General features: G+C 51.2%; 6 protein-coding genes across 6 annotated transcripts; 3 read left to right on the plus strand and 3 right to left on the minus strand.

Moving 5' to 3' along the window:
* Window positions 1–39: 39 nt before the first annotated feature.
* Window positions 40–2,960, plus strand: L3040_006461 (uncharacterized protein; the record flags this gene model as incomplete). The annotated part of the gene is made up of 2 exons (XM_007289252.1): window positions 40–56; window positions 113–2,960. 2 exons carry the CDS (start codon window positions 40–42, stop codon window positions 2,958–2,960), a joined length of 2,865 nt encoding a protein of 954 aa, XP_007289314.1.
* A 400-nt stretch (window positions 2,961–3,360) lies between these two features.
* Window positions 3,361–4,633, plus strand: L3040_006462 (uncharacterized protein; the record flags this gene model as incomplete). The annotated part of the gene is made up of 5 exons (XM_066154124.1): window positions 3,361–3,459; window positions 3,515–3,570; window positions 3,643–3,810; window positions 3,877–4,197; window positions 4,249–4,633. The coding sequence occupies 5 exons, from the start codon at window positions 3,361–3,363 to the stop codon at window positions 4,631–4,633; spliced, it is 1,029 nt and encodes a 342-aa protein (XP_066011108.1).
* Window positions 4,634–5,282: 649 nt separating this feature from the next.
* On the plus strand, window positions 5,283–5,557 carry L3040_006463 (uncharacterized protein; the record flags this gene model as incomplete). The annotated part of the gene is made up of 2 exons (XM_007289254.1): window positions 5,283–5,334; window positions 5,394–5,557. 2 exons carry the CDS (start codon window positions 5,283–5,285, stop codon window positions 5,555–5,557), a joined length of 216 nt encoding a protein of 71 aa, XP_007289316.1.
* Window positions 5,558–6,079: 522 nt separating this feature from the next.
* L3040_006464 (uncharacterized protein) lies at window positions 6,080–9,250 on the minus strand (the record flags this gene model as incomplete). The annotated part of the gene is made up of 7 exons (XM_066154125.1): window positions 6,080–6,818; window positions 6,872–7,190; window positions 7,542–8,035; window positions 8,093–8,463; window positions 8,648–8,882; window positions 9,026–9,054; window positions 9,245–9,250. The coding sequence occupies 7 exons, from the start codon at window positions 9,248–9,250 to the stop codon at window positions 6,080–6,082; spliced, it is 2,193 nt and encodes a 730-aa protein (XP_066011109.1).
* Window positions 9,251–10,007: 757 nt separating this feature from the next.
* On the minus strand, window positions 10,008–12,807 carry L3040_006465 (uncharacterized protein; the record flags this gene model as incomplete). Its single annotated transcript, XM_066154126.1, has 2 exons — window positions 10,008–10,949; window positions 10,999–12,807. 2 exons carry the CDS (start codon window positions 12,805–12,807, stop codon window positions 10,008–10,010), a joined length of 2,751 nt encoding a protein of 916 aa, XP_066011110.1.
* Window positions 12,808–13,261: 454 nt separating this feature from the next.
* On the minus strand, window positions 13,262–15,329 carry L3040_006466 (uncharacterized protein; the record flags this gene model as incomplete). The annotated part of the gene is made up of 6 exons (XM_066154127.1): window positions 13,262–13,923; window positions 13,973–14,288; window positions 14,406–14,424; window positions 14,477–14,958; window positions 15,018–15,220; window positions 15,281–15,329. The coding sequence occupies 6 exons, from the start codon at window positions 15,327–15,329 to the stop codon at window positions 13,262–13,264; spliced, it is 1,731 nt and encodes a 576-aa protein (XP_066011111.1).
* Window positions 15,330–16,553: the final 1,224 nt, after the last annotated feature.

Genomic DNA, 16,553 nt, shown 5'->3' on the forward strand with positions numbered 1-16,553 from the left:
ACATTCACACCTGGCACCTTGTGGCTACAGGATGTAAAGATGGTCAAATCATATTTGTAAGATCCGATTACGTGCCTCGGGCGCGACTGCCACTGAACTGAATTCTACACAGGAAATACGAACACTCGAGGACCTTCGGGCTGGTGAATTCTAGTACCTCCAATGTCGTGTGGTGCGAATCAGCGCGGAGTACTGGAATTGCGGTCGCTGCTGCGAATGAGGAGGTGCTATGCTGGGACATCAAGAAGGGCGAACTATTAAGTCGTTGGGCCGACAAGAGCAGCAAGGCACAAGTTACCGCCATCGCCCAGAGCAAGGTAGACAAGGACATATTTGCTGTCGGCTACGAAGACGGGAGTATACGCCTGTGGGATTCCAAGATTGCAACCCTTATCGTCAGCTTCAACGGACACCGATCCGCAGTTACATGCCTGGCCTTCGACAAATCTGGAACTAGGCTGGCGAGTGGGTCCAAGGATACAGATATCATTCTATGGGACCTGGTTGCGGAAGTAGGGATTGTGAGGTTACGAGGCCACAAGGATCAGATTACAGGCCTCCAGTTTATTCAACCGAAGGCACAACAGATCGCGGACGGGGATGGAGAAGCGGCCGTTGTTGCGTTCCAGGACCCTGCTGCTTCCGAAGGCTTCCTGTTGTCTACTGGAAAGGATTCTCTTATAAAGCTCTGGGATGTTGCCTCTCGGCATTGCATAGAAACCCATACCGCGCAATCCAATGGGGAGTGTTGGGCGCTAGGTGTATCGCCGGATGAAGCTGGTTGTATAACTGCTGGCAATGGTGGGGAACTGACGGTATGGTCTATCGACAGCGCAGGTCTGGCTGAATATTCGACGGCCTCAAGCGAGGTTGTAGAGAAACACTTCTTGAAAAGCAGGGGTGTGCTTCGTGGTCAAGCTAAAGACAAGGCGCTAGAAGTCAGTTTCCACCCACGCCAGGATTACTTTGCTGTCCATGGATCCGAAAAGGCAGTTGAAGTCTGGCGGATGCGATCCGAGGATGAAGTCAAAAAGGTCTTGACGCGAAAGCGCAAGAGAAGGCGCGAGAAGCTCGCAGCTATGGGTGAAAAGATGGATGCGGATGAGACTGGAGATTTATTGACAGCCGAGATAACTGATACTTTTGTTTCTCATGTGGTTGTCAGAACGGGTGGTAAAGTCCGATCCATAGACTGGATCAAGACCAAATCTTCAAAACCGATACAATTTCTAGCGGCGACAAACAACAACCAGCTAGAGGTCTACTCTGTCTCAGTCAAGGAGAAAACGAAGGAGAAAAAGAGCGAGGAGATGCCAGAGTATTCAAGATCACTAGCTGTTGACTTGCCTGGTCATAGAGCAGATATACGATCACTTGCACTCAGCTCCGACGACAGAATGCTTGCGTCGGCATCTAACGGCGGTCTGAAAATCTGGAACGTACGGACAAGAACTTGTATACGTACATTCGAGTGTGGCTACGCTTTATGTTGTGCTTTTGTGCCCGGGGACAAAATTGTGGTGGTCGGAACCAAGTCTGGAGAGCTGGAACTATACGATATTGCTTCAGCTGCCAATCTCGACAAAGTAGATGCTCACGAAGGTGAGATATGGTCATTGCAGGTGCATCCAGACGGAAGGTCGATCGTATCTGGAAGTGCAGACAAGACCGTCAAGTTCTGGAACTTTGAGGTTGTCCAGGAAGAAATTCCCGGGACAAAACGAACCACGCCGCGGTTCAGACTGGCCCATAAACGAACTTTGAAGGTCTCTGACCAAATTCTTAGTGTCCGCTTCTCTCCGGATTCGAGATTACTTGCAGTTGCGCTGTTGGATAACACGGTCAAAGTGTTTTTCGTGGATTCCCTGAAGCTGTTTCTAAACTTATATGGTCACAAATTGCCTGTTCTAAGTATGGACATCTCCTTCGACAGCAAGTTGATTGTAACTTGTTCTGCTGATAAGAATGTACGGCTCTGGGGTCTGGAATTCGGAGATTGCCACAAGGCGTTTTTCGCCCATCAAGACAGTATCCTCCAGGTTGCATTCGTTCCTCATAACCAGGATGGCAACGGGCATCATTTCTTTAGCAGTAGTAAGGACAAGATGATCAGATATTGGGATGGTGACAAGTTTGAGCAAATCCAAAGGCTTGATGGCCATCACGGTGAAATCTGGGCGCTGGCTGTCAGCAAGACTGGAAGTTTTCTCGTCAGTGCAAGTCACGACAAGAGTATCCGAGTGTGGGAGCAGACCGACGAACAAATATTCCTGGAGGAGGAGAAGGAAAAAGAGCTGGAGGAACTCTACGAACACACCCTCTTGACCTCCTTGGAGCCCGAGAAGGACAAAGACGATGACGCCGAGTTTGGAGACGTGGGAAAGCAGACAAGCGAGACGCTCACGGCCGGAGAGAAGATTTTAGAGGCCCTCGATCTCGGAATGGCGGACCTCGAGGTGATAGGAGAGTGGGAGTTAGCAAAACAAACCCAGCCCAATATCGCGCCACCCTCTCGGAACCCTCTGTACATGGCTCTGGGAGGAATCAGCGCTGAGCAGCATGTGCTGAACGTCCTACAAGGCATCAAAGCTGCTGCACTTCAAGATGCACTACTGGTGCTGCCTTTCTCCAAGCTTCCCAGCCTGTTCACCTTCATCCATATTTTCGCCACGAGGTCGATGAACATCTATCTGACATGTCGAATACACTTGTTTATGCTCCGGACTCATCATCGTCAGATCGTCGCGAGCAAGACGATGAGACCTGTACTGGAAGATATCAGGGTGAATTTGCGGAAGTCTCTGCAGAGGCAGAAGGATGAGATGGGGTTCAATCTTGCGGCGTTGCGGGTCATGGGTTCTCAATTGGCAGAGAAGGGAGTCAAGGATTATGTTGATGAGGACACTTGGGAAAGGGAGGCAGAAGGAAAGAAAAAGCGCGGTTTTGTACACATAGCATAGATAGCATAGAGCGCATAAATAGCGGAAGTACTTATCATGACCACAATTGCTGTTTGGGAGGGGAACTTTCTCGTTTGAGAATAATCACATTACATATGGCTTCCACCTAGATTCATTTCGGTTCTTTTATGATGAGCGAGGACAGGGAAAGTGTTCGAGGACGATAAGATTTGTATACTTCTCGGTGTCTTTTCCAACCTCCCTCTACCTCATCTCTCTCCCTCCCTTCTGGCCTCGGTTGCCGGGTGTCGTCGTCGATCCCCGCTAGCTCCCTTTCGACATTGAGCCGAGGCTCACAAGTTGCAGCACAAAGTATCTTGCGTGTAGCCCTGCCCACCTCAACCCAACTCAAGATGCTGGAAAGCAATAAAACCACGCCCTCTCCATTATCTTACTCGCAATGGCCGGTGTCGTAAGACAGCCTATCGATGTGCAATCGCTGGAGCGATACATCGCCCAAAATGTCCCTCAGATCAAGGTTCCCATCGATGTGAAGCAAGTAAGCCAACTCGGAAGCACTCCCTCATCCACGATGCTAACAGCCAGCCACGTAGTTCGGCTTTGGGCAATCGAATCCCACATACCAACTGACAGGCAGCGATGGAATGAAGTATGTGATGCGCAAGAAGCCCCCGGGAAAGCTGGTTTCGAAAACCGCCCATCAAGTTGAACGGGAATACAGGGTCATCCACGCTTTGGAGAAGACCGACGTCCCAGTCCCCATTGCGTACTGTCTCTGCGAAGATGACGGTATCGTCGGAACGCCCTTTTATATAATGGAGTTCCTGGATGGGAGAATTATCGAGGATCCGACTATGCCCGATGTGACGCCTGTTGATAGGAGTGAGATGTGAGTATCTCTAGCAAGAGGCGCAATAATGCTCTGGCTTTGGACTGGTAGCTGATAAGGTTCCAGGTGGCATGACGTGGTGCGAACATTGGCAAAACTACATCGCATCAACCCCAAGGATATCGGACTTGAGGACTTTGGGAAGCCATCTGGTTTCTACGATCGCCAAATCAAAACATTCGGCACTATAAGTAAAGCACAGGCAGCAGCGAGGGATGTCGAGACAGACGAACCCGTCGGGCAAATACCACATATCGAGGATATCCTGGATTTCTTCAAGGACAAGAGGTCCCAACCGAAAGACAGAGGGAACCCAATTCATGGAGACTACAAGATCGACAACCTGGTATTCCACAAGACCGAGCCCCGAGTCATTGGGATTCTAGAGTAAGAATACTCCTTGTTCTCGTATACTTACGAACCCTGACAACGTCTTAGCTGGGAAATGTCCACAATCGGCCACCCATTGTCCGATCTCATCAACCTCATCACACCTTACTACCTGAGAGACCAACCCCTCCACAGCCCGACCCCTTCTTTCAAGGAAGGTGCTACCGCAGGTCTTCCCACCGAACAGGATCTTGTGCGATGGTACGCCGAGGTCGCCGGCTGGGACCCAACACCTGACTTGCCATGGGGAGTCTCCTTTGGATTTTTCAGAACAACTTGTATTCTCCAGGGTATAGCAGCTCGCTATGCTGTTAGACAGGCGAGTAGTGCGAAGGCGAAGCTACATGGATTGGCCAGGCACTCGATGGGTGAGCTGGCTTGGAAGTATGTACAAAGGGCGAAGAAGGATTCGATGGATAGGGCGAAGTTGTAGATATGTATTGTGTGGATAGAGGCTTTCTTGGAGTACGCACAATCTAAAACTTCTGAACTTCTCCGGGTGTGTAATGCAACATTTCGTAAAAGTATCATTGAGTTCTGTGGGACCGGAGACAGAGGCACAGAGAGTTGTCTTATACGCTAGATGATTTCTAAAAAGAGGGCTCCGCTGGTGCTGAGCTCATATCAAAGAAGCGTTTGGCCACACTTGATTAAGATTGTGCCATTCGCAGTGGACCGCTCTTGCATGGGAACTAAATGATTCTCATACTCTATCACAATACCAAAAGCGAACTCCATCCATTCACAGCATCCTACTAGCGTGACATGATGAACTAACTGTTTTAGGGTATAGCTTTCTTCCGTACCTGCTTTAAGCGAACTTAGCGTCATTCTAAGCGAGCCGGACCGTAAGTAGGGTGTTGTTTATCCATTCACTTTTACTACCTACCCATTCAACCTCGACGACGTCGGCCTCACCCTCCCTCACCTGAACAAGTCAGAGATCGAAATCAACAGATCGGTATAGAAATCCTTTTAATTCAAGCCCATTCTCTCCACTCTTCCCGTTACCCCGGCGTCTCTTGAGGATATACGAAAGAGCAATTACTCTACTGACTTGCTCAGGATATTTCAGCCTCAAAATGGAGGTCCACAGTCCAACGGTTGCTTCCGATCCCTACAATCTGCAAAGAGGTACGTCCTCCATCCTTTGCACTACTGCTCGGGGCTTTCTGCTAATTGTTCATCTGTAGCCAGCACATACCCCGATGTCTCAGCCAACACCACCAGCACCAATTCCTTCCACACGGCCTCGAAGACGGTAAAGGCAATCGGCCTGTCAATTGGGGGTTTTTTTGGAGCACTGGCGTTCCTCGCTCTTTACGAATTCTTGGGATTAGGAAGACGACGACGCTAAGAGTGCGCAGGGTGCGGAAGGAGGGAAAGCACTTATCAATGGACATAGAAGTCTCGTCACAAGCTTTTCATTTGGACAGATTTTAGATGGGTCAAAATAACTCATTGAAAGGAAAAATCCAGCCCACTCCCAAAAGAAAGGATTGATAATGCTTCATTTCATTGTCGTTTTTTTCTTCTTCTTTTTTTCTCCGATTTCCGAGGCTACGCTGCCTGATGTATCGAGCCAGTAACATCAGGAAAATCCGGACTGGTCTTGAGTATAAGCAGTTTGTGATGCTCGCATGAAGATCCGCTTCGTCCTATTAAGAACCCCCACCAGGAAATTATTACCAAGCTACGCAGAATCCTGAGCTCCGTTCCCAACGCCGTGCCACCACATTCGGTGCTCCTGCATTGAACTGGTGAAAGACTGGGGGCGTATCATAGTTCGGGATTGTATTCAATTTTGGGGGGAATGACTTGGTTTCAGAGACGTAGAGAAGAGATTGTACCGTAGCTCGTACCAGGATGGAGATTAGCTCTACCACCGAAAAAGGGGCGGTATCTGCACGTTCGCGGCTTCGGGTGGGTTCTCCGCGCCACTGTTCCGCTGGCCTCCTTCCCGAGCAGGAATGTTTCCGGCGACTACTGGCGGTGGAGTACGTGCATTCGTCGGGGTGTTAGCCTCATAGGCTCGCATTTCTTCGTCCCACGATGCCGCCTGATACCTACCTGCCTGTGTATCTGAGGCTCTCCGACCAACACCGGACGCAGTTGGGGAACCGCCAACGTGGCGCGGCGCAGCGGCAGGACCAGACCCAACAGCCACAGGAGGCGATGCTTCCTCGGGAGAACTCGAAGTTGGGGATGAGTGGTTGTGGGATGCCTGAGAATGTGGAGTCTGCGGAGCTCGTGCGTTTGCGGAATCCGGTCGGTAAACTGCTAGTGGCCTCCGCGCAGTAGTCGGGTGCAGTTGTGGCGTTGCGGTTGCGTATGGTCTTGGAGGGCCCTGAAAACTGAAAGACTGAATGCTGGACCTGGCAGATCCGGTCGATGTTGGTCGGCTTGCGAGATGACCAGATCGCCCATTACCAAGTCTGCCTCGACCAGGACGTCTTCGTTCTGTCGTTGATTCGCCTTGAGCATGTCGATTTCCAACAGCGCCGCTATGTGCACCCCACGTATCCAAATGTCTACTCATTAGCTGCTCATACTCATAAGCATCATGAGTTCCACGAAAATGAGGGTTTGCAACAGGGACGTCAGAAAACGTAGGTGCCCTGCAAAAGTCAGCCACTTCCATTTCCCAATAAGACACCGGAAAGAAACGGACCTTCTTGAATTGATAGCAGTGTCTTCGGGAGAGAAGCCAACGTGCGGGGGCACGTCTTGTCTGACTCGTTGCTGACTCTGAGCTATCAGTCTCAGGCGCTCTCGCTGTACAGCTCGTATATTGGCGTCCACACTTGCCCTCTTACCAACCAGCTGGGAAGGCAATTGATCCCGGCAGTAAGGGCAGCTGTTGGAGTCTTCGAACCACTTCTTGATACATTTATCACCGAAAATGTGCTTGCACTTGGGCAAACGTGTTGGTTGTTCGACCTCGCCTTCCGGGTTGCTGATGCCGAATTCATTGTAACAGATATCGCATGCTGATTTTGATTAGCATTGGTACTTGGGTTAAACACGTGAGGGGTACAGGTAGGGAGGAAGAGCAGAGCAAGAGGACTCGTTGATGTAGGTCTGGGACGGAACAAGCCGGGATGGTTAAAAAGTAGGATGGTGCCAATGCTGGATGCTGTGAGGCATATATTTCGGAAAGGACGCTACCAAATTCCCAATCAAAGGGACTGGAGCAATGCAAGGCCTAATTGCACGAAGGATTCACTCCATGCCCATACACTCCGATACGCCGGAACTTTCCTGGTAGCCATCCATGAAGTGACGAGATGGTACCCGAATCGATCTGAAACAGGGCAAGAGAAAAAGAAAGATCAACTTACATTTCGCCTTGCCTTTCAAATCTTCAGCATTCAGGGTCTCAAGAGAACCTAAAGCCTCCTCCGTCGGAAGTCGTTTGGATGCTGAAATTTGCCCTCGCATAGCTGCTATGGCACGCTCATCGAGATTGCCCATATCGGCATAAAGCTCGTCTCTGGCGTGTCTTGTTAGAGCCAAACGGAAAACCGAGCTGTTTTCCCTATCCGAAGTCGATTCGGATTCAGATTCAAGAGTGTGAGGCTGTTGTCTGACTTGAGTCTCAAAGCGGCCATCTGACCGTTCCGGATCGCTCATGTGACGTCTGTTGGGATGTGGATAGGAATTCCTATTGATAGCCATACCGTTTGGGACATGTGAAAATATTTCGGCCAGGCTTTCTACTGCTGAAGTCGATGGCAAGCGGGTGGTACCAGCCGTTCCAAGCTGACTTGCAGCCCCCGTTGGCCGGGTGTCTTGTTCGGCAGGTAAGAGACTCGGACGCAATGCCGATACGAAGCTTTCTCTTGTGTTACGGGCTTGATTCGCCTGAGGAGAACTAGGGTAATTACCGTACCGGTTCCCGTAGCTCCAAGGTGCGTTCAAATATTGTCTTGCTCCGCTTGGTTGCTCAGGGAAGGGAGGCAACTGAGGCAGTGCCGAATCAGTGAAAGCAGCCGTTATATCTCTTTGCACGTCCCCGAAAGTCGGCGCCCTCCCATTGAAGTCCCCAAAGTTTGGCCTTCCACTACTACTCCAACCCTGCCAGTTCGTTCCCGGTACAAAGGCCGGCGGCCATTGTTGCACGTCCGGAGGAGAATAGGGTGGACGAAGTGGTACGTTGGAACTGCTTGCATGGGTCCTCCACATGGAAGAATCGTGGACGGGGTCGTAGCGGCGGCCTGGGGAGAAGTTGCTCTGAGCCTGAGGGGACGACGGGTTCTGACACTGATATCGAAGGAAGTTGTTGTTCCCTTGACTTGAAGCCTCGTCCATAGTGTAGTCCATGGGATCCATTCCCCGATCAAGTACAAAGGGGTGGGGTCGACAAGTCGATTGGGGCGGGTATCGAGCGGGTTTTCGTATGGGGAGCTCTTCGCTCTCTCAGCAGACCTCCGGCCTTTACACTCACCGTTGTAGGATCGAAAGGGGCGCAGCCGACGTGCTCTATAGAGCGCGAGACTGGACTGAAGATGGAGATGGGTCTGCGAGTGTCGGTGAGCTTGGGTGTGCGGTTGGCGGATTGTCGCTCTCGGCAGTTGAAGTTGAGGTGCAGGTAACGGGAATCAACAGGCCGGGGGGTGGTGGAGGAAGGCGAGAAGAGGACGAGTTGTCGAGGCTTGATTTCGATTATGGATGGTGGTAATCTGCAGAGAAATGAATGAATGTATGAATGGCTGAGCGGAGGGATTCACTGGGAAAGTCAAGCAGTCGCAGGAGCAAACGCCAAACCAAGGTCAGGTCGGGGCCAGGGCAGGCAAGGGAGGGGACGGTCTGACAGACGACTTACGGAAAAAGTAGCGGTACTCGTTCGTACCTCTACGGAGTGACCGTCAGACAGAGTAAGAGTAAGATAGCTCGCCGGGCCGGGCACTGCTCCAAGTGTAAGTGAAAGTGAAAGTGAAAGTGAAAGTGTCTGTATCGGTAAGTCTCAGTGCCAGTGTCTGTCAGATGCAAGTGGGTTGAAGTGGAGGGAAGTGAAGTCGTTCGGGCACGTGAGAAAGGTCACGGTCATGGTCACGGTCTTGATCACGGTCCTGATCACGGTCTTGATCACGGTCATACCTACTCTACTCGTTACTTTGCTCGATGCTTGATATCAATGATCTCCGTTCCTCTATGATGCATGTTATGGTATGTCGTCAGGCCAGAACGAGGCCAGCCAAGCTGCTTATCGATTATCGATTATCGATTATCGCATATCGATTACCGATTACCGATTGTCGATTGTCAATTGTCGATGGTCGATTGCTAAGAATGGTACGTGTCGTGTGGTCCAACTCGTGACCGAGTAATGAGAAACAAAGTCTTCTTTTTTGCTTCACCGCCCAACAGACTGTCTCTACTCCGTACCGAGAGATACTGTAGGGACTTCGGCTCTGGCAATGCGAGTCATGGTCAGATCCATTCCGTTGTCTATCTAGATAGGAGGCCCACCTAAGCGAGCCGACGATTATCTATCTATCAACAGCAGCAGCTTATCGCCACGGCTTCTTGGTTGACTCGAATATACATCTTCCATTGCGCCAACTTCTCTACTCTACCCTTTGCCATCAGTCAGTTAACAGCCAGCCAAGATCAGAAGCTTCACAATGCCTTAGTCTGAACGAGACCTTGGGGCCTCTTGCGCCCCCTCCCCACCCCACCCCCACGTGAATCATGTCTTCAATTCCTGGCATTCGCCTGACCCGGTGCTACTACTACTACTACTACTACTACTACTACTTTACTATCTATCTAGGACATACACATACGATGCAAACAAACCATTCTCACTTCTTAAGGCGGTACTTCCCCCCAGTCAACTCCAAGCTCCCATCCGCAACTTTCCTCCCCAAGAAGTCTTGCAGCTCCTCGTTGCTGTACGGGAACCCGTCCACAATGAGCACCTTCAACATCATCGCAATCCTCGGCAGCGGCATCTCCTTGGCACTATTGGTCAACATACCCTGAATAAACTGCCAATACATCCCCGTCTTCTCCTTCGCTATAGCATCGGTGGCCGCCAACCCAGTATCATCCTGGCTCTCGTCATTCCCACCCGTCGCCGCTGAGGCGGCAGCTTGTGCATCTGCCCGGGCACGATCTTCCTGGTTGAGGGTCTCAAGCACGGCGTATGTACCCGGCGTGATCTCGTGCAGCACAAGCTTGTCGGCCCAAAATCTCAACGCGCTTCGAACTAGCGCTTCGTCCATCTTGAGGCTGGTCACCAACTGCTGCACAGTCCTCTGTAGACCCGGCTCGATGCTGTCGAAGGCCCAGATGACTGAGGCCTGCCATGTATGGACTTCCTCGGTGATCATACGGTCTTCCAAATCCAGCTCAACTGTAGCCTGGCCCAACAAATGAAGCCAGGTCAGTTTGCGAGCCGTTTTGAGCGCTTCAAAGCCTAGCTCGTATCTCGGTAGAAGGAACTGGACTGAATCCGGAACAACGTAGCTCTCGTCCTGTAGCTGTGGCCAAAATAGCCTGGACAGGATCTTCGCATGCAAACATGGTTTGAGTTGGCCTTCGGGGTGAATGGGCCCATCCGACTTGGAGCTGGCGCGTTTTTGTTGGGCTACGGATATTTCTATATCACTTGGTTCCAGATGCTGTGTTTTCCTGATGTAGTTGTCCACTCTTTGAGAATCTTGAATATCCTTGAGCATGACCTCACAAGCCTGCAGCGGCGCTTCTCCAAAGCGGGTTTTCAAGAGCTCGAGGACTTTGACCTGTTACAAGTCAGTGCACATTTGGGAGTTCTGTTTGTCCAAAGCTTGCCTCCTTCTCGAAAGAACCATCGTGCCTCAAGAAATTCTCTCCTATAATATTCTGAAACTCCTTTATGAAGACGTCTTGAGATCCGAGGACTCCAATGAGAGTTCCTATGATATCAGCACTCTTAGACCTCTTGTACCCCGGGCCGGCATCGACTGGATCAGGTACCCAGTCCATGTCGTGCCAGTCGAGCTCCTCGTCGTTTGCTAGTGCCCCAACCTGGTCCGAGCCGCTGTTAAGAAGTTGTGCCAGCTCCACCAGCTTGTCGCTCCCATGGCCAATTGGGTTCCCCTGGACATCATGCGTATCCGAAAGCAATCCAGTAACGATGATCCGCACCGTATCTTCCCGTGAGCAAAGATAAAGCTGCAAAGGGTAAGCGACTCGATCCAGTAGAACCTTGGAGTGATCTAGAGAATGGAATGACCAGATCATAGATATGTAGGTTTGCAGTATCTGTAGTGTCGAAGTGCCTGGGTGCAGAAGTTTGCTTTTCAGAGTCTCGGAGAAAACCTCTGTTAAGCGTAGACGCCTCTGAGGGGTTGTGATGGCTGTTCGAAGGTCTTCCAAAGCTCCGTTGCTATTGGGCCAATTACCAACTATGTCAAACAGTTCCTTGGTCCGAAGCTCAGCAAGCATCCCAATCCCCATCTCCTTGAATTTTTCTTTTTCTGTCCACGAAACTTCCGCCTCGGGATTGATCATACGAAGAACTCGAATAGTAAGCTGGCTATGCCTACTCTCGATCCACTCACACAGGTCTGTCACGCACCACGACGGAGCCAGGTTATGAGCAGTCCGTGGAAGAATCGAGTTGCGGCCTACGGCAGCGACCAGTTTTCCCGAATCCTGTAAAGACCAGACGCCTTGGCAGGCCACATGCACGTACTCCATCGTAGCGTCGTTCATGATCTCGGCGAAGATGACCTGGAACCGCTCTCCGGCTAATCCGACCTTCTTACAAGACTCGATCAATCCAAGCAGCTCTCGAACCGACTTTTCCGTCTCGTGGCTTGCAGGTGAAATTGCCATTGGGACATGGCGAGGCTGGTCTCGTGAAAGACCGAGGATCGAGAAAACATATCGTCTCATGACCTTTTTCAGATCTTTCGACAAAGGTTCCATCGCCGAATTGCTGATGACGGCATCAAGGTCTCGCCAGAATTTGGCCATGATTGGAATCGATGTTCCCGGTGAAGAAAGATCGATTTGCTCCTTGATGAACGACAACCCGTGAACGTATTGCCGGTAAGCGGTTTCCAGCACCTTGACAGACTTGAGAAGAACCCTCTCTGGCGTATCATCTGGCGTATCATGACTTCTTAAACGTAAGACGACTGGGAGAACTTGGTGCAGAAAGTGGTGTCGGACTTGAGATGCATGCCAGGCAATAATATCCTCTGTCTGGCGTGCAAATGGAACGTTGACCTCGGGGTACAGAACATCTTCCAGAGCACTGTAAAAATCCGGGGCCATGGATTCTCTTTCGGGCTTGAGCGGTTCCAATATGCCTCTGCTCTCGGGGAAGGCAGGGAGGGAAAGCGTCCGGGTAAGAAGATGCCAGGAGCGATCCCAGCGAACTTGATCCTGAATATGGCCATCTGGACCAGTGCCTTTCGGATTCAGGGAGCCACTATAGATCGAGGGAAGTGATGAAGTATTTCGCTGGACGGGCGCTGGCGGCAGCACTCCAAAGGCCTCCCCAGGAGCTGTGAAGCCAGTCGCTGGGGTCGCAACGGGGGTTGGTTGTGAAATATCCGCCCTACCGAAGACAGAATTAAAGATACGCTGGTTGCGCGTCGGTGCCGGCATTGTCGAGACCGAAAGCGAAACCGAAACCGAAGCATGTAGTCGTGAATCTGTTCATGTCCAGCGAGGAGCTTTGTGGTGCCCCGGACCTCTGGAAGGGAAGGCGAAGGGAAAGAACGCGCTGCCGGGTGACGAAGCGCGTTCTGAATAAAACATGCTATCACGTGATATACAGCATTCAAAGGCTTTGCCTGCGGGTACTGAGTGAGTGAGGGCTATCACGACTATGGCCGAACGAGATAAGTAGCTTCCTGGCCGTAATTTATCATTTAATACAGAATTGGGATAAGAGTCTATTCCAATACATCACCGCCTCGTCCTATCCTGGGTATGTAATAAGTTCGCCTCCCTGGGACCGAGTAACGAGTAACGAGGAGAAAACTCCGGTACTCGATGCTATAGCTATTCCAGATTCCATCCACGTGTCTAAGCAAAAGAAATTCATTACGCATGTCCATCATATTGAAGTAATTCGACCTCCAGCTGCCGTCCTGCCTCTTGGCCGCATATTTATCACTGACTCCAATTCTCTTAGCATTTTCGTATTGGCCTCTGCTTTGGATTTTACCGAGTCCCTCTTCGCCCTGTCTTCTTTCATTCTCAGGATCCGCTCCTCTCTTGACAAAGTACTCCTCGGGCGCTGGCGTGGGATAGCGACGGCCTCAAACACCTCTTCGGCGTCGGAAGAACTGAAGTCCATACTGTTCCGAGATCTTGTCTCCCCGTTGAGAGCTTTCAGAGCATCTGACGCACTTCCTTCTTCAACGGCGGTCAGGCCACCCAGTGAGGTGGTTGGTGAAAGCATACCGCTTATGGAGGATACGCGACGCTCGTTTCGACCAATGTTGGACGCAAGTGCCGCTTTTCCTTCTTCCCATTCATGCATCAGAGACTTGAGATCGACTCCAATGGACTCATACTGGATCATCAGATTGGTTCCTACTTCCGACACGTCATCTGTCTCCTCGAGACTCGTGTTCGACTCTTCGCGAAGGACGTGCAATTTTGCTTGAAGTCCGCGGATCCCGGTTGATAGCGAATTGAGCTTACGTAGCTGGGCCCTACAACGTTCGCGACCCGGCGTTGTCGGGACTTGGGGGGTTGGAGAAATGGAGAAGTCTAAGGACAGATTAGTGGGTGCTTCAAGCTCTGGCCGCGAAAAACGTACTTTCTTCCTCGCTCAGAATTCGACGTAAACGATCCTCAGCATCACCAGTAACAAGAGCCACCCCTTGAATCTGTTCAACAGCTGTACTCCACCGATCAAAGTCAGGCTTTGCTCCGTCTGCATCCAGGGCCATCAAACAACAAAGAAATATCGTCCTTGAAGTACAAAACCTGGCGGCCAGGATCTTCAAAACTCGGACTGATTCGGCATCTTCAAACTCCTTCTCAGAGAAACCAGCCATTGCGTCTGAGAAATCACTGTCATTTATGTCGTAGATATCGAAGTATTTCTCGAGGTCCAACTCCTCAGCCAATAGCTTAAGAGCAACACAAGCTTGGTTATATCGTGGGATCACTGCCGAGAAGCAGCGAAGCAGTTGTTTTCTAAGCCGAGCACATCTTCTGGTTTGGCATCGTTCTTCTATTCGACTTACAGGAGGAAGGGGCGTACTTCTGCCTTGATATCAGTAGGGATCGATGTCACAGAGGATACGCTACGGCTTACAATCGGTACCCTCGCGATACCAATTCGACTTCTTGGACAAGTGTCAAAGCTGCTCCTATCGCAGAATCGAGTCTTTGCGCTTTCGCAGCAAAGCCCGATATTTCTGCCAGTGATTGCTGTCGCAAATATTGAAGCCACTGCCTACGCATGTGTGCGTACGACACGGCGACCACCAAGATTATCACAAAGAGGAGAATAGCCATACGTCCTCTTCTAGCCGAGGGGCTCCCATGACTCCTTGTCCAGTGTGTTAGCCATGCCAAAGCAAAGGCCATCGAAGAAGTAACGGCGGCGCCCACTAGAGTGATCGCGCTCAGCTGCAGAGCTTCAGGAGCTTGCACTGTAAGTTCCTGAGACTGCCCATGTAGCGCCTGTCCGATGTATGAGTGTGCATTGAGAAGCCGGGATGCGACTATGATATACCGAAAGCGTTCGAGGAATCTCGCATTGTCGGCTCGCCCAAGTCTAGAGTTAACTGCCTTCTGGGGCACAGATTCCGTTAGCCGGGGGTGATGAGGGGAGTTCTGGAGCCGTGGCATACAGAGCAGGTATTATGTATGGCCGCGACAGCGACGGCGGTGTGCTGGGGTGCTGAGAGTCGCAGAGGGGGCTGGAACTCTGGTCGGAACTTTGGTCGGACGGTTGGCCTACCCCGTGGAGCAAAGGACGGACTCGAACCGTCCCAAGGGACATCTAGTTCCACACTGGGTGTGCGTTCGGAAGCCTCTCCACCGTCGCCATGACCTGTAGGTGCCGACAGATCAGTAAGGTAAGGGGGCGGTCGGCTCAAACATTCTTACTTACCCTCGAGATACTCAGCGAGGGGCGAATCGTGGAATACTAGGGCCTCCATGAATACAGTACTCTACTATGGCAAGCTGGGGGCGTCCATTCCGATCGACGCGCTGCCGAGACGATCAGATGTGAGGAAAGGCAAGCAAGTTGCGGGATGGGAAATGATTGTTGCGCAGTAGAGCTGGAATTAGGGAGAGAAATGAGTTGGAGTCGGAGTCGGAGTCGGTGTCGGTGTCGGTGTCGGTGTCGGTGTCGGTGTCGGTGTCGGTCGAGATAAAGATGGATAGGGTCGATAGGTAGAGACAGGAGATGGGAGACATGTTGGAGGGAGAGCTCCCCGGGACCTGGAGCTGGACCTGGAGCTGGACCCGGACCCGGACCCGGACCCGGGCCCAGCCTTGTCCCTGGCTGGCCTCGACCGGCAGACCGGTAGCCCCGTACCGTAATTGAGCTCTGGGCAAAAAGACTCCACTTCCGCAATCAGGGAGTGACTGGTTCGAGGATCCGAGGGTCCGAGGGACCAAATTCAAAATGCCATCCCATCTCCAATCTGCACCTCCTGGTACAGTAACGAAAACGTGTCGCAGTGAAGATCAGGATGATCCAAGTTACTTTTGTTGTTGATGACTTGACCCGTTCCTTCTGCTGTTCTGCTCATGCTCTTTTTATCATCGATATCTTCAAGGTCGGTGGCGCGTCCACGTGATGTGTGTCGAATCACCCGCTTTTTAAGTAAGGGACTGATTTGCCTTTGCATCGCTTTCCCCACAGATGTCGCTCGGTACGATGACAGTGACAGCTGTTCCGGGGGATACGGAGTCAACGTTACGTTACTTCACTCAGGCCATCAGCCATCTACGCCGTGCGGAATACCATCCGGGCTTTACACTGTCGATAAACCCTCCGTTATAGATTGTGTGTTTGGAAGGACCAGTCAGGCGGACAGAAAGAAAATGATGTTTACTTATTAGGATCGGGATATGAAGCGGGACCTCGGCTGGGATACAGTTCTGTACTAAGGGGGTGAGCTTCTTATTTTCTACCTTGTTTACTTACGTAGGGGAACTTAGACGAACTTTTGCCTGAGGCATCATTGGGGTGGCCGCATTTCCAGAGTGGCGCACGGTGACCTGTTGACTTCCTCACCGTACTCCGTATTTACAACCCAAATGACAATTGACAATTGACAATCGACAACCGACAAATGACAATCGACAATCGATAATCGATAATCGACACAGAAGCCCCTTCAAAACCACAACCCTGATCCAGCCGGACTGCT

This window comes from Drepanopeziza brunnea (assembly GCF_022702325.1).
Source record: "Drepanopeziza brunnea f. sp. 'multigermtubi' strain 214-2 chromosome Unknown ctg11, whole genome shotgun sequence".
NCBI lineage: Eukaryota > Fungi > Ascomycota > Leotiomycetes > Helotiales > Drepanopezizaceae > Drepanopeziza > Drepanopeziza brunnea.